At 42.1% G+C, this 15,527-nt stretch overlaps 1 protein-coding gene across 2 annotated transcripts in view; it reads left to right on the top strand.

Moving 5' to 3' along the window:
• Nucleotides 1–14,877, top strand: part of acvr2aa (activin A receptor type 2Aa) — a 26,831-nt gene extending 11,954 nt beyond the window's left edge. Inside the window, exons 4-12 of one of the 2 annotated variants that reach the window (XM_037109476.1) lie at nucleotides 2,072–2,226; nucleotides 3,589–3,612; nucleotides 4,088–4,231; nucleotides 5,492–5,635; nucleotides 6,833–6,978; nucleotides 9,932–10,046; nucleotides 10,397–10,535; nucleotides 10,636–10,766; nucleotides 11,178–14,877. In XM_037109476.1, the coding sequence (XP_036965371.1) occupies nucleotides 2,072–2,226; nucleotides 3,589–3,612; nucleotides 4,088–4,231; nucleotides 5,492–5,635; nucleotides 6,833–6,978; nucleotides 9,932–10,046; nucleotides 10,397–10,535; nucleotides 10,636–10,766; nucleotides 11,178–11,372 (1,193 nt within the window). In that variant the 3' untranslated portion in view covers nucleotides 11,373–14,877. The remainder of the gene's footprint in view (nucleotides 1–2,071; nucleotides 2,227–3,588; nucleotides 3,613–4,087; nucleotides 4,232–5,491; nucleotides 5,636–6,832; nucleotides 6,979–9,931; nucleotides 10,047–10,396; nucleotides 10,536–10,635; nucleotides 10,767–11,177) is intronic. The other variant, XM_037109477.1, reaches the window with a different exon arrangement.
• Nucleotides 14,878–15,527: the final 650 nt, after the last annotated feature.

The raw sequence follows: 15,527 nt of genomic DNA, 5'->3' as shown, positions 1-15,527 counted from the left end.
GGTTTTGTGGCGTCAGACCTCAAACAAACCACGGCCCGTTGCACAGTTTGTTCAAAGGCTGTTGTGACTAAAGACAGCTGACCGACACATTTATCTGAGCCTCTCAAACAGACGCATGTATCAGAGTTGTTCACTACCAGAAGACCGCGGCAGCCCACAAACACCCGCTATAAAGCAGCTAACAGTAGCAGTATCATTTAATCATTGTGTCCCGTATGAGAAGAAAGGAAAGGGTCCTGGTCGTCAGCTGTTACTGATGCAGTCACCTTGCATATCGTTCAAGATAGAGGAAATTAAACACCCTTAATTTGAAAATGAGTTGCTGCGCCGCTATACTGCTAGCTCAGTGCCGTTATTCCACACTCTGGGGAGAACGCTGATCAATAATGATACTCATTATGAAGTAGTCACGGGACAAACAGTGTTGGTCAGTGAATGTGTCTGCAGAGCAAAGCAGCAGACGTTTTCAGCAAATCTGTCACGTAGTTTTGTCCAGTTGATAGAAGAAATGTACTCGGAGCTGTTGGATGAAGAGCTGCAGGCGACAGGCTGAACACTCAGTGAGGTGACTAATGGCTCCCCACTCGTTAACGTGATCAGGTTTCCTGTCAGAATCGTGTTTACATTAAAAATGTTTTCGCTTTGACTCCAAAACTTCTGCCCCAGTGGACGACCATGAGTAAAATGATGATGCAATATTACAACTTCATGATCATTATACTTGATAACTTCCCCTCCAAATACGAGACTTAGGTCTCATGTTGATATAAAATGTTACTTTCTTCTAATTTCTCAGAGTTACTAGACATTTGGCATAAATTTATTTTCTTACTGTTAAAATGAGATTTTCTCTCAAATTGACTGAAAACATTTAGCTTTTCTTTTTCAGACAGTGTGATTTTATTTTGCATCAGTCACTTTATCAAGTGTTTTTATTTATTTGATGGGCAAAATCTCTTCTTCTTCTTCTTCTTCTTCTTCTTGTTATTATTATTATTATTATTATTATTATTATTAGGGCCCGAGCAGGTCTCGACCTGCGAGGTCACTATTGTTTTTAGAATGACTTTTTTGTCCCAAATGATCGCTTTTTTCACTGCCTGAACATGCCCTAAAAGCTCACCAAACTTGGAATATATGTCACACCTGCTGAAAAATTTCATAATCTATCGTTGCCCTGAAATTCCACCACTGGGTGGCGCTATAAACAATGAAAGTGCGTTTTGGCTTATAACTCACATACACTTTGTCGCACATTTAAAAATCCACATGTTCACTGAATTGTGCTGAATCTCATCAGAGGCCACGCCCATTTCTGCCTACCTTTTTTTTTCACAAATTCGCGAAAAGGGGGGAACCTACTTTTTCGAACTCTTCCCCGGCCAATTCACCGATTTGCACCAAACTTTGCACACAGCATCTGTGATATTCCAAACAATACTCTAGTTATTGAATAACAACTTCCTGTACATTTTCTCAAAACTGAAGTGTTGCATATCGCCACAGTGTCTGAATGACATGAAACTCCATTTCACTGATTTACACCAAACTTTGTAAGTAGCATCTGTGGACAACACTTATCCAAAGTGTTCACCTACATCACACCAGGCGACGTGCTCCATTTTGATGCTTCGCCATAAAACCATCAACTCAGTATAACTTTCACATACAATTTGCCATCTACTCCAAATTGCTCAAACATGTGGAGGGTCCTGAATACATCTACGTGGCACAACCCGACAGCAGCATGCCCCGACGCACGTGGACTGTTCATCGCTGCTTGCAGCTTTAATTATTATTCTTATTATATAGAAATATAATGTTTAATATTGGGTGCATTATCACATTGACTGTCAGATGCTAAATGTTACCTTTTTCTTTTTTACTACTTCTACTGTATAACTTTCACTGTTGCTGCCAATATCATGTTTATTTTTTTAGTTTGTAGTTCTTAATTTTCTTAAATCTTGTTTTTTAAATTATTACAAGTAGTGATGAGTTCTCAGTTTTTTCTGTTGTTGTAACTTTATAAATTGACTTTAATGTTTTGTCTCCCTCTCTGTTGCCATAGCGACAAACAAACCAGTGACAACGCCTCCTCCAGTGGTGACGACTCTGATGTACTCACTGGTCCCCATCATGGCCATCACCGCCATCGTCCTCTTCTCGTTCTGGATGTACCGACACCACAAACTGGCCTACCCACCTGTCCTGGTGCCCACACAGGTGAGACATGCATACGCACACACACACACGCACACACACGCTCACACACACTGTCTTATCAATACTAAATATTTGAATTGGTTTCAAACTAGCTTTGTGCAGTGTGGATACTTCAGTACGAGCGGTGTTTTCTCGCTCTCCTCTCACACAGTGAGTTAACGTTGTAGTGTCCACATCGTCCCGCCTCGTCCTTAACGTAGATGCTGTTGTGCTAAACTCACATCACACAAACCTTGTTATATTAATCTCATCATATACCCTCAGCGTTGTGGGAAAAGTCCCTAGATAATACACAATTTTATATTTTCCAACGATCGATGTCAGGCCTGGCACCTGGATTACACTACAGCAGCATCAATTAGCTCATTTAATTGATTAGTCAATCTGTTTAACTAATTATTTATTTAATTGACAACTACTTTGATAATTGTTTCAGTCACTTTTCAAGCAGAAATTTCAAACAGCGTCTTGTTCAGCTTGTTAAATGTGAAGATTTGCTGTTTTTCTTTGTCATTTCTGACAGAAAAGTCTTTGTGTTTTGGAATGCTGGTCTGACAAAATAAATGTAAAGACGTCACTTTGGGCTCAACTGTAATCGGCATTTCCCAAATTATTTGTAATCTCATAGATTAGACAATCATGAAAGTAGTCGGCAGATTAATGAAAATGATCATTACTTGCAGCCAACAGGAAAATGACTGAATCCCTTTTTGTTTTACTCTTAAAGATAAAATTGATGTAGACACTTTGAGCCCTGACAAAGATCTGTCTTCACTTTATTTGTCTTTGTATTGGCAGTAGTCACTAATCAATTAATTGACGAGTCAATCAACAGACTCTGGACTCTGAAAACTGTGTTGACAAGCATTTTTTCTTTTTTTTGACATTCTATAGATGAATTGTGAAAATAATCAGCAGACTAATCAATAATGAAAGTAATCGTTGGTTGCAGACGTAGCCTATGTGATGTATTGATTAACGTCAGAGGATGATTCATCAGTTGCAGCTCTGTAAACAAAGATCAGAGTGGATCTGTGATCCTTCTGGTGTTGGTTTTAGTCCCAGTCCATTAAAACTAGAGATGAACTTCTAAACGTTGTTGGACGTCTTGATGACGACTTTAGTTTCCACAAACATGTGAACAGTGTTTCGAGAGGGTTCAGGAGAGAGTTCAGGCTTTTATTAAGTGGACTTCTGTCGTCTTGAGAAATATGTGGAGTGCTGCAGAGTTAACAAACACCTGTGTGAGGCTAAATGTTTTCAACACTCACACCAGGTGAGTTAGTCTCCATCACTTCTCTTTCTTTGTATTTCTGCTTCCTCTTGTTGTCTCTGACTCTGTAAACTGTTTCTGCCTCTCAGCACGCCTTTCATATAATGATCGAGGTAAGAAGATCAAACTTTCACTGGAGAATGCTTCATCACTGCCTCATCCTGGTTCCTTTCTCACATTTTTGGGTTTAATTTTGCATCTTTATCTTCCTCCAGCCTGACGTTTTTTTTGAAAGCACACTCGTCTTTTTGTTTGTTTGTATTTATGCTCTGTGTTGGTGGTGGTTATTGTGCACTGATGGACAGATGTTGTCTCCATGTATTGATCAGGTGATGATGTGCATGATTGATATGAAAGCAGTTTGAACATGCAGGCAGTGAAGTGTTCTGAGTTTATGTGGCTCATACAGCGGCGACATGTCGTCTCTGAGGTTGGTTTCTCCTCAGAACTGAACCTCCAGGTGGACTCGGCCTGAACGTGGTTCATGACGTGATGACATTAAATGTATTTCTCAGGATCAGATCAGTCAGAGCTGCAGGAGGAGACTCATCAGTGTCACTCAGGTTGTTTCCTTGTCGTTTCCTTCAGGACCCTGGCCCCATGCCCCCCTCCCCCATCCTGGGCCAGAAGCCGCTGCAGTTACTGGAGATCAAAGCCAGGGGGCGCTTCGGCTGCGTGTGGAAGGCTCAGCTGCTCGGTGAATACGTCGCTGTCAAAATCTTCCCCATCCAGGTCTGTAATGTCTGAGCTTCCTCAAACACACCATCGCACGCCACACAGCCACCGTTATCTGGTGGACGACCACAAATAGACACAACTTAAGTGTTCACACGTCACTGAGGTTCATATCTGAAGTCAAATGGATCAGTGTCTTTATTTACTGTTGTTACGGATTCAGCTGCTCCTGTTAAAATCTTAATAACATCTTTGTGCGACTTTTAAAGTGATCAGCTGATTAACCAGAAACCAACATGATCTCATTGTTCTGCCTGGTGGAAAATGTTCACATTGTGGCAACAAAATCTGGCTTATTTTCCGAGAGAGCTGCAAAGTGAATCCAGATATGATGGAAATCACAATGAGGCCAAGTTCAATATTAAATTGCACAATTTGTGTCCAGCTGATTTATAACAAAATCTCTCGTACATATACAACATAAAAACAATCGTCAGATCATCTATTGATCCGTTTCTAAACAAATCAACTAATCTCACCAGGAAAAATAGAAAACATTGTTTTTGTCTTCATGGTGGTTTGTTTGCTTCACCATCATGAGTTTAATACGTTTTCTCTAGAAAATGCTAAATTATGACTTATTGGTATAATCTGAATATTTGTATTAATATTAATTAATATTTATTATTTTAGATTCTTCTTCTTCTTCTTCTTCTTCTTCTTCTTCTTATTATTATTATTATTATTATTATTATTATACTTACTTTTTACTGTATCGTGCATCTTTAGTTTAAAGTTACAGAAATGAATTACAGTCAATGTGATGATGAGATGGAAAAAGGACTCTGTGTGTGTGTGTGTGTGTGTGTGTGTGTGTGTGTGTGTGTGTGTGTGTGTGTGTGTTGTCGTGTGTGGGGGTGCGTGTTCAGCCTTAAAGTTCAGAGCTTTAATCCCCCTCAGGCTGGCCGGGTCCTCGGCCAATCAGCATCCAGTAAACTCCCACTGACCTCAATTGACCACACACACACACACACACACACTCAAACACAGTGAACAGTGATATTCAGTTTTTGATGTACACTCTTTAAGTCAAGTGTCTTCAATCATTTTGTAATATCCTATGTCACTCTCCTTCACTTCTTTGAGTGTTTCTCTCTCTGCTTACAGCACACTGTAAAAAATATTAGACAGATGTCATTCAGTGAAAAATCAGCCAGTGGTCCATTTTAAAACCAGTTTCTGGGTCCTGTCTAATCTCTGGACCCTGACTGTGTTCAGACAGTCATGACCTCTGACCTCTGTGTGTTTTGTGTTCAGGACAAGCAGTCGTGGCAGAACGAGTACGACATCTTCAACCTGAACGGGATGAGACATGAAAACCTGCTGCAGTTCATCGGAGCAGAGAAGAGAGGAAGCAACATGGACATGGAGCTGTGGCTCATCACCACCTACCATGAGAAGGTGCTGACACCTGCTGGACACCTGCAGAACTGCAACACACAGAATAAACTGAATATAATCCACTGATCTGATTCACCTGACACATCAGCAAACTTTGCTTTTATTTAACATTTTATTGCTCACAACATTTAAATTGATGCTGTAAAAAGTATTGAAATATAACAAACAATGAAAATACTTAATTCATTTCAAAGTCTTTATTGTCGTATGATCAGTAAAGAAACATTTTTCTCTGTACAATGAAATTCTTCCTTTGCTGCCCACAGAATGACAAAAAGAAATATATACAACCGAAATGTACCATATACAAAGAAAAGCACTTGACAAGGCACAAATAAGAAGAAGCAACAACTATAATAAAAATAAAACAGTGCAAATCTGAAATCTGTGCATTTATGCATTAAAAACAACAGTGGGGACATTTGTGAGGTGGATTAAACTCGTCTCTGCTGTTGAGTCTGATGAGACAGACGGAGTTCTTCAGTCTGGTGACTGAACGCTTGTGTTCCTCCAGCCTGAGGGCAGAAGTGTGAACACTGAAAAATAATACTGAAGTGTTTAGTTACATCCGGTCACTGGTATGCAGTAAATACCACCATGTTAATATATGTGGGATTTACTTTTACTCATTATTTTGATACTGAAGTACATTTAATATACGATATTTTACAACTTTTACTTCAGTACTCTTCATGTGGGAAAGTTTAACTTTAACCAAATTTATATTTTGACTACATGTCTTTACTTATACGACTATATGTTTTAATAACACTGCTATTTCTTTTTGTAGGATTACATATTTATGGTTCAAAGTTTTTGTTTAAAAATGATGAGTGTGTTTATGTTATTGAGATTATTTATTGATTATTGATAGTCATAGTTATTTTTGTTATTCTTACAATGTTTTACTACATTTATTAAATATTGTGAATTATTTAATAATTTATAATATTATAATTATTTAGTTGAAACAATGTGATGACAATTCCAACAATTATGATAAAGATTAAGTTACATTTTTAAAATCAATAATTACTTCTTACAGTTTCAAACAAGATAAATGTGACTTTAGATATCAGATTATTACAGAGTGACTGCAGGTGTTCAACCTGAGCTCATGTGATGTGTTCTGTGTTCTGTGTTCTGATGTTCTGTGTTCTGATGTTCTGTGTTCTGTGTTCTGTGTTCTCTCCTCAGGGTTCTCTGACAGACTACCTGAAGGCCAACGTCCTCTCCTGGTCTGAGCTGTGTCTCATCGCTCAGTCGATGTCCCGAGGTCTCGCCTACCTGCACGAAGACATACCTGGACACAAGGACGGACACAAGCCTGCCATCGCACACAGGTACACACATCACACACCCGCAGGCACACACATCACACGCAGGTACACTCATCACACACACACAGCTACACTCATCACACACACACAGCTACACACATCACACATACGCAGGTACACACATCACACCCGCAGGTACACTCATCACACACACACAGCTACACACATCACACACACACAGCTACACACATCACACACACGCAGGTACATACACTATATTACCAAAAGTATTCGCTCACCTGCCTTTACTCATTCTATGAACTGAAGTGCCATCCCATTCCTAACTCATAGAATTCAATATGATGTCGGTCCACCTTTTGCAGCTATTACAGCTTCAACTCTTCTGGGAAGACTGTCCACAAGGTTGAGGAGAGTGTTTATAGGAATTTTTGACCATTCTTCCAAAAGCGCATTGGTGAGGTCACACACTGATGTTGGTCGAGAAGGCCTGGCTCTCAGTCTCCGCTCTAATTCATCCCAAAGGTGTTCTATCGGGTTCAGGTCAGGACTCTGTGCAGGCCAGTCAAGTTCATCCACACCAGACTCTGTCATCCACGTCTTTATGGACCTTGCTTTGTGCACTGGTGCACAGTCATGTTGGAAGAGGAAGGGGCCCGCTCCAAACTGTTCCCACAAGGTTGGGAGCATGGAATTGTCCAAAATGTTTTGGTATCCTGAAGCATTCAATGTTCCTTTCACTGGAACTAAGGGGCCAAGCCCAGCTCCTGAAAAACAACCCCATACCATAATTCCTCCTCCACCAAATTTCACAGTTGGCACAATGCAATCTGAAATGTACCGTTCTCCTGGCAACCTCCAAACCCAGACTCGTCCATCAGATTGCCAGATGGAAAAGCGTGATTCATCACTCCAGAGAACGCGTCTCCACTGCTCTAGAGGCCAGTGACGGCGTGCTTTACACCATTGCATCCGACGCCTTGCATTGCACTTGGTGACGTGTGGCTTGGCTGCAGCTGCTCGGCCATGGAAACCCATTCCATGAAGCTCTCTGCGTACTGTACTTGGGCTAATCTGAAGGTCACATGAAGTTTGTAGCTCTCTAGCAATTGACTGTGCAGAAAGTCGGCGACCTCTTTGCACTATGCGCTTCAGCATCCGCTGACCCCTCTCCGTCACTTTACGTGGCCTACCACTTCGTGGCTGAGTTGCTGTTGTTCCCAAACGCTTCCATTTTGTTATAATAGAGCTGACAGTTGACTGTGGAATATTTAGGAGCGAGGAAATTTCACGACTGGATTTGTTGCACAAGTGGCATCCTATGACAGTTCCACGCTGGAATTCACTGAGCTCCTGAGAGCGGCCCATTCTTTCACAAATGTCTTGTTTCACAGTCTGCATGCCTGAGTGCTTGAATTTATACACCTGGGGCCAGGCCAAGTGATTAGAACACCTGATTCTGATCATTTGAATGGGTGAGCGAATACTTTTGGTAATATAGTGTACATCACACACGCAGGGACACACATCACACACAGGGACACACATCACGCACACACGCAGGCACACACATCACACACACGCAGGTACACATAAAATACAGGGACACACATCACACACATGGACACACATCACACAAACACACAGGGACACACATCACACACAGGGACACACATCACGCGCACAAGCAGGTACACATAAAACACAGACACACATCACACACATGGACACACATCACACAAACACACAGGGACACACATCACACACAGGGACACACATCACACACAGCTACACACATCACACAGGGACACACATTACACATAGCTACACACAGGGACACACGTCACACACATATGCAGGTACATGCATCAAACACAGCTACACACATCAGACACACCCGCAGGTACACATAAGACACAGGGACACACATCACACACGCAGGCTCACGTGCAGGTACACTCATCACACACAGCTACACACTTCACACACAGGGACTGAGGTACACACGTCACACACACACGCAGGTACACATGTCACACACACGCAGGTACACAAATCACACACATGCAGGGACACACATGACACACAGGGACACACATCATACACAGGGACACACACACACGCAGTTACACACATCCCACACAGGGACGCACATCACACACGCAGGTACACGCACAGGTACACACATCACACGCAGGTACAAACGTCACACACACGCGCAGGTACACATTTCACATCATACACAGGGACACACATCACACACACACGCAGGTACACACATTACACATAGCTACACACAGGGACACATGTCACACACAGGTACACACATCACACACAGGGACACCAATCTCACAGGGAAACACTTCACACGCAGTTACACACATCCCACACAGGGACGCACATCACACACGCAGGTACACGCACAGGTACACACATCACACGCAGGTACAAACGTCACACACACGCGCAGGTACACATTTCACATCATACACAGGGACACACATCACACACACACGCAGGTACACACATTACACATAGCTACACACAGGGACACATGTCACACACAGGTACACACATCACACACAGGGACACCAATCTCACAGGGAAACACTTCACACACAGGTACACACATCACACGGGGACACACATCTCACACAGGGAAACACTTCACACACAGGGACACACATCACACACAGGTACACACATCACACGGGGACACACATCTCACACAGGGAAACACTTCACACACAGGGACACACATCACACACATGCAGGTACACACAAGGCACACAAGTCACACACAGGTACACACATCAACACGCAGGTACACGTCACACACAGGCACACACATCACACACACACACGTAGGTACACACATCATACACACGCAGGCACACATGTCACACACAGGTACACACATTACACATTCACACAGAGGGTACATAAAGAGATCAAAGATGTTCTGTCAGACATGAGGTGTCACTCTGTGGTTTTTCAGGGACTTTAAAAGTAAGAATGTCCTGCTGAAGTCCAACCTGACCGCCTGCATCGCTGACTTCGGCCTCGCTCTCAGGTTTGAGGCGGGAAAATCTCCTGGAGACACTCATGGACAGGTGAGTCCACCTCGGAGAGCACACCTGAGGAATCTGTCAGTCCTGTAACAGTGAGGAAGGAGGGAGAAGTTGTTCTGTTCAGACCTGAAACTGTCACTTAAACATGAATCTGTCCTCTTCCTCACTTAGCTGTTCCTGTGTAGTTCTCCTCAATTCAGTGGTGATTTTAGAGCTCCACCTGGTGGCTGTTAGATGAACTGCAGTTTGACATCTTCAAATAATTTGATATGAACATAGATAACTTTATAGTATCTACCTTCAACTATAGTTATTAGAGCTGGGGAGACAATGACAGATGACAGGCTCTGGCACCACCATCTTTTAAGAATGTGTCCCTGTTTGTGTGTCAGGTGGGGACCAGGAGGTACATGGCCCCCGAGGTCCTGGAGGGGGCCATTAACTTCCAGAGAGACGCCTTCCTGAGGATAGACATGTACGCTCTGGGCCTGGTGCTGTGGGAGCTCGCCTCACGCTGCAAAGCTGCTGATGGTATGAAAACTTCAGGCAGGGAGGACGGATCAGGTGTTAGTGTTGATGCTGCTGTAGTGTGTTTGTCGCCGACTCTGATGGTCCCCCTTCTCTGATCCAGGTCCAGTGGACGAGTACATGCTGCCATTTGAGGAGGAGATCGGTCAACATCCGTCTCTGGAGGACATGCAGGAGGTGGTCGTCCACAAGAAGCTGAGGCCGACGCTCAGGGAGTGCTGGCAGAAACACGCTGTGAGTCACCGTTACCCAGAATTCATCTGTGACATCTTACCCATCATGCACCTCTCACACCTTAACCATCATGCACCTCTCACACCTTACCCATCATGCACCTCTCACGCTTGACCAGTGACGCACCCCTCACACATTACCCATAATGCACCTCTCACTTCATCCCCATGATGCACCTCTCACACCTGACCCATGATGCACCTCTCACACCTGACCCATGATGCACCTCTCACACCTGACCCATGATGCACCTCTCACACATTACCCATAATGCACCTCTTACATCTTACACATCATGCACCTCCCACATCTTCCCCATGATGCACCTCTCACACCTGACCCATGATGCACCCCTCACACATTACCCATAATGCCCCTCCAGCTGACCCGGGTGTGTTGTGGTCCCTGCAGGGTCTGGTGCTGCTCTGTGAGACCATCGAGGAATGCTGGGATCACGAGGCTGAAGCTCGGCTGTCGGCCGGCTGCGTGGAGGAACGCGTCGTGCAGATGCAGCGGCAGGCGAGCGTCACGGCGCCCGAGGAGATCGTCACGGTTGTCACCATGGTGACCAACGTGGACTACCCACCTAAAGAGTCGAGCCTATGACCGGGCCAAGGACCAATCAGGACGGAGCAGGGACTCCCTCAGTGAGCGTTTTCTGTCTCTGATTCAGGTGAAGTGGAGCTGGTCAGGTGACCCGGTCAGGTGACCCGCTCGGCGGTCATGTGACCCGGTGGACAACATGGCAGAGAGTCTGTTCCTCTCTGCAGGGTGAGCAGCGCTGACCTCCACCCTCTGACATCAATTCCTCGTTTTTATTACAAAATAAAAGACTTCCTGGACGAACTTTTTCTACGATAATGTGACGATAAAACCGTTTGTTTGGTTTCAGTATAAAAAAGGGCGACTGTAGTTTTTAGACACACTTGTCTCTCTGAATGATGTGATGCCAATAAGAAACAGCTTCTGAATGTCTGTATCACCGCTGTATATATATATACAGATCATGACTATATAAATATATATACAGATATATTTCCATTGTCACCTGAGAGTCAGAGAGAAAAGTTTATTAATCAGGTTATTGATCAGGACAGAAAGACAAACATACGAGGAGAAACTTTAAATTCTGACATATATTAAAGATTTAAAGGTTTAATTTAAATCAAATCACAGGAAAGAAGTGAAATATAACACAGATCGTAGTGAAGCTGAGATTACTTTATTTTATACACTATAACGAGATCACATGTTAATTATCTCCTTATCTCAGAGTTGTTCTTGTTCTGACGGGTTAGTCATCCTGTTGTAAAGCTACTTTATATTCATCATCCTGTAATGGGATGATATGTTTCATGAACGATTCTAAATTTGTTCAAACTTCAGAAAACGTTGAAAAGGACGAGGAAAAGTTACTCTCACAGTTAAGAAGTCTGAAGGACAGAAAACACAAGAAACACTAAAAACAAGATCTGATTGTTTTCAGTCCGTCTGTGAAGATGTTTTCTGATATATTATGCACTAAATTAAATATTTAAAATATAGCATTAAATCAATATTGAAAATAATGATTAGTTTCTGTCCAGTTAACCTCACTTTACCCCGACCTTTGTATATCTTAAACCCTCCACAGAATTCGCTCGAAATTCATTTTGGATCTGAATCAGTAAGACAATCAAAACACAATTCTACATTTTTATAAACTAAACGTTAAACGTTTTTTCAATCGTGACCGACTTCAGATGTTAATCAGTTTCTCTTCACCACAAACCAAAAGAGCAGAATCAGCTGATTGATGGATACAGCTGATCATCTGTGAGTCTCCAGATTTGAATTTAGATTAAACTCGAGCATCAGGATGTGAGTTTTTAAAGCATGTCTTTATTTTAATGTTATTTCTAATATTCACTGTTGGTTTCCTCTTTTTATTCTGTTTGTGGTTTCTTCTGAATCTATGGAGCCTCAAAACTGACAACATGTAGTTAAACATCAAAAGATCTAACTTTTAATAAATCAGTAAATTATTTTATTTTTATTTATTTATTGGCACAAGCAACAATGCGGACTTCAAAAAAACACTTCAGCACAAATAATATGCTAATAGGAATTAAAACGTGAATATATAAAGAGATTAATTGTGAAACTATAAATCTGCCTCCTGACCTTCGGTTAGTCGTCAGCTGACCCCTGCAGGCCACCGTACGTTTGTCAGAGTAAAGAACAACAATCAGACTGAAGGGTGGAAACATAAAATGAGAGAAACAAGAGTAAGAAATAGTTTTATGTGTATGATCAGATTATTTAAAAGATAAGTTCTGGATGTTATATTTTCTGCTCCTCTGATAACTCGTCAGCTTCGTGGCTCCGTTTGTTTGATGGATTTCAAAACGTCTCAGGAAAGATTTTGTATTTTGTTTTTAGGCCAAAAACTCTTCTTTTCTCCGACGTTCGCTGCTTTTGTTTTTCTGCTGAAATAACAAACGTCACTCGTTACCCAGCAGGCCGTTCTCCCCGCTGTTCAAAACCGTGACCAGGTTAAATGTTCGGGCGAGTTATAACGAAACAATCGGCTGATTTTAATCGGTGAAGTCTCGGCGTCGTCTCTGTCCCGCAGCAGTTTCACTGAAGGATGAGACGATGTGACGCAACGTTTGTCCAAGCGAGACGTCGGGAGAATCCAGAATCAGAACATCTGAAACAGAGAGACGTTCAGGGACCTGGTTTTCTAAACGCTGAACGTCCTCGGGCTGGTTCCGGTCCGCTGCCTCCTCCTCTGTCAGTGTTTCAGTGGCAGCAGCTGGCGACACTCAGCCGGTTTCTTTATTTGATATTTGAGTCTGATCGACGGTCAGACAAGTTCAAAGCTGCACACTTTGTAAATATGAATGTTGTTTCAGATTGTGATTTTAGCATGAGTTTGTTTTTTATGGACACAGAATCCTTTATAATGTTAATATGACAAATAGATTTACGTTGTTTATTTTATATGATGATGATGATGTACAAATGAAAAACAATCTGGGTTTATTAATTTATGTGGAAAACTCAGAACACTAACTTCCTGTGGAGGAAGGGGTGTGTGTGTGTGTGTGTGTGTGCGTGCGTGCGTGCGTGCGTGCGTGCGTGCGTGCGTGTGTGTGTGTGTGTGTGTGTGTTAGATACCTCAGACATCCCTGCTGGTGCTCACCTCTCATCACGACATCATCACGACATCATCGTCCTCCTCCGGCGTCGATCAGGGCGGCGACACCCTCTCGGCTCCTCCCCCTCTCCTGTTTGTTTTATTTAAATATTTGATGTGAACGAGAGAAAAAAACAGTTTTCTTCTTTTTTTTGTCAAAAGTCGACAGAAGCTCATTGAAACAGAAACAATTGGAGGTTTTTATTAGTAAGAATTTTCTGCTCTCTGGTCACTTTAACGCCCTTCTTTAAGAAAACGTCATTTTGTGTGAATAAATCAAACGTGAATGTTGAAGACTCGCAGCATCAGAACACTTTATCATTATTATTATTATTATTATTATTATTGTTATTATTATCATTATTCCTGAACTGATTCTAATGTGACGTTCTGAGCTCAGAGTCGAGCATCAGCCTGAGAATCTGCTGATGTTAAATTTATTCCTGACTTCATCCTCGACCAGTGGAACAGCTCAGTGATCCAGTTTGGATCAGCTGGTACCAGTAAAACCAGTCGAGTGTTTTTATGACTGATGTGAAAATAAAACCAGATTAGAGATAAAACTGTTTCCTTTTAAAGACGTTAAAGTTCAAACTGGATGAATTGTTCCTCCTGAGGTCTGCTGAGTTATCAATCAATCAATCAATAATGAATCAATAAACACAGCAGATGTGTTTAAAGTTGGTTTTGATGTTTTCCTCTCCCTGGTCTTTATGTTTTATATGAAACATGAACACATTAATGTTTGAATTCTCTCCCTGAATATTTTCACCCTGCAGCTCACCAACACGACGGTGCGTTCACTGACTGTCGGCAGTTTTAGTTCTGTGTATTTAAACGGTTTGAGGGCTTCTGTTGGAGGTGATTGTTGAATATTGTACAGAAGAAAATGTTGTTTCCCCTGAAATAAAGTACAGTGACTGCTCTGCATCCGTCCTCGTCTGCTCCACTTCTTCACGTGTTTCTTTCTCTTGAAACTTCAGCAGATGTTCTCCATGAAGTTCTTTCTTTGTTTGTGTAAGAATTATCGTGTCTGTTTGTCCCAGTGATGTGACGAGTGGTCAGTCTTTTAATATCAGGTGTGAACTGGCTTTAAGTTTCCTCCATGTAGAATCTGTGGCAGAGAAACCAAACTGCCACAAGAGGGAGACAAAACCCCAAAACTCAGCTTCAGATGCTGTGTGTGTGTGTGTGTGTGTGTGTGTGTGTGTGTGTGTGTGTGTGTGTGTGTGTGTGTGTGTGTGTGTGTGTGTGTGTGTGTGTGGATAGTATGCCGTGATGGAAAGTAACTAAGTAAATCTACTGTAACTGTACAGTACTGTAAGTCTACTTCAGTACAGTTTTATGAACTCTTACTTTCCTTGAGTATTTCCATTTTCTGCCTTCTCATTCTTCTGCTTCACCACATTTTGGAGGCAGATATTGTATTTTTTACCTCCTTTCATTTATTTGATAACCTTTGTTACTATTTACTCTTTTACTAAGTTGCCCATTTTTAAATCTTTTGACTTTAAAGGCAATCTGATTTAAAAAACAAAAACAAAAAACAAAAAAAAAAACAAAAACAAAGACAAACTGAT

This window comes from Acanthopagrus latus, chromosome 9, assembly GCF_904848185.1.
Source record: "Acanthopagrus latus isolate v.2019 chromosome 9, fAcaLat1.1, whole genome shotgun sequence".
Lineage (NCBI taxonomy): Eukaryota > Metazoa > Chordata > Actinopteri > Spariformes > Sparidae > Acanthopagrus > Acanthopagrus latus.
This window is presented reverse-complemented; position numbering and strand designations above follow the sequence as displayed.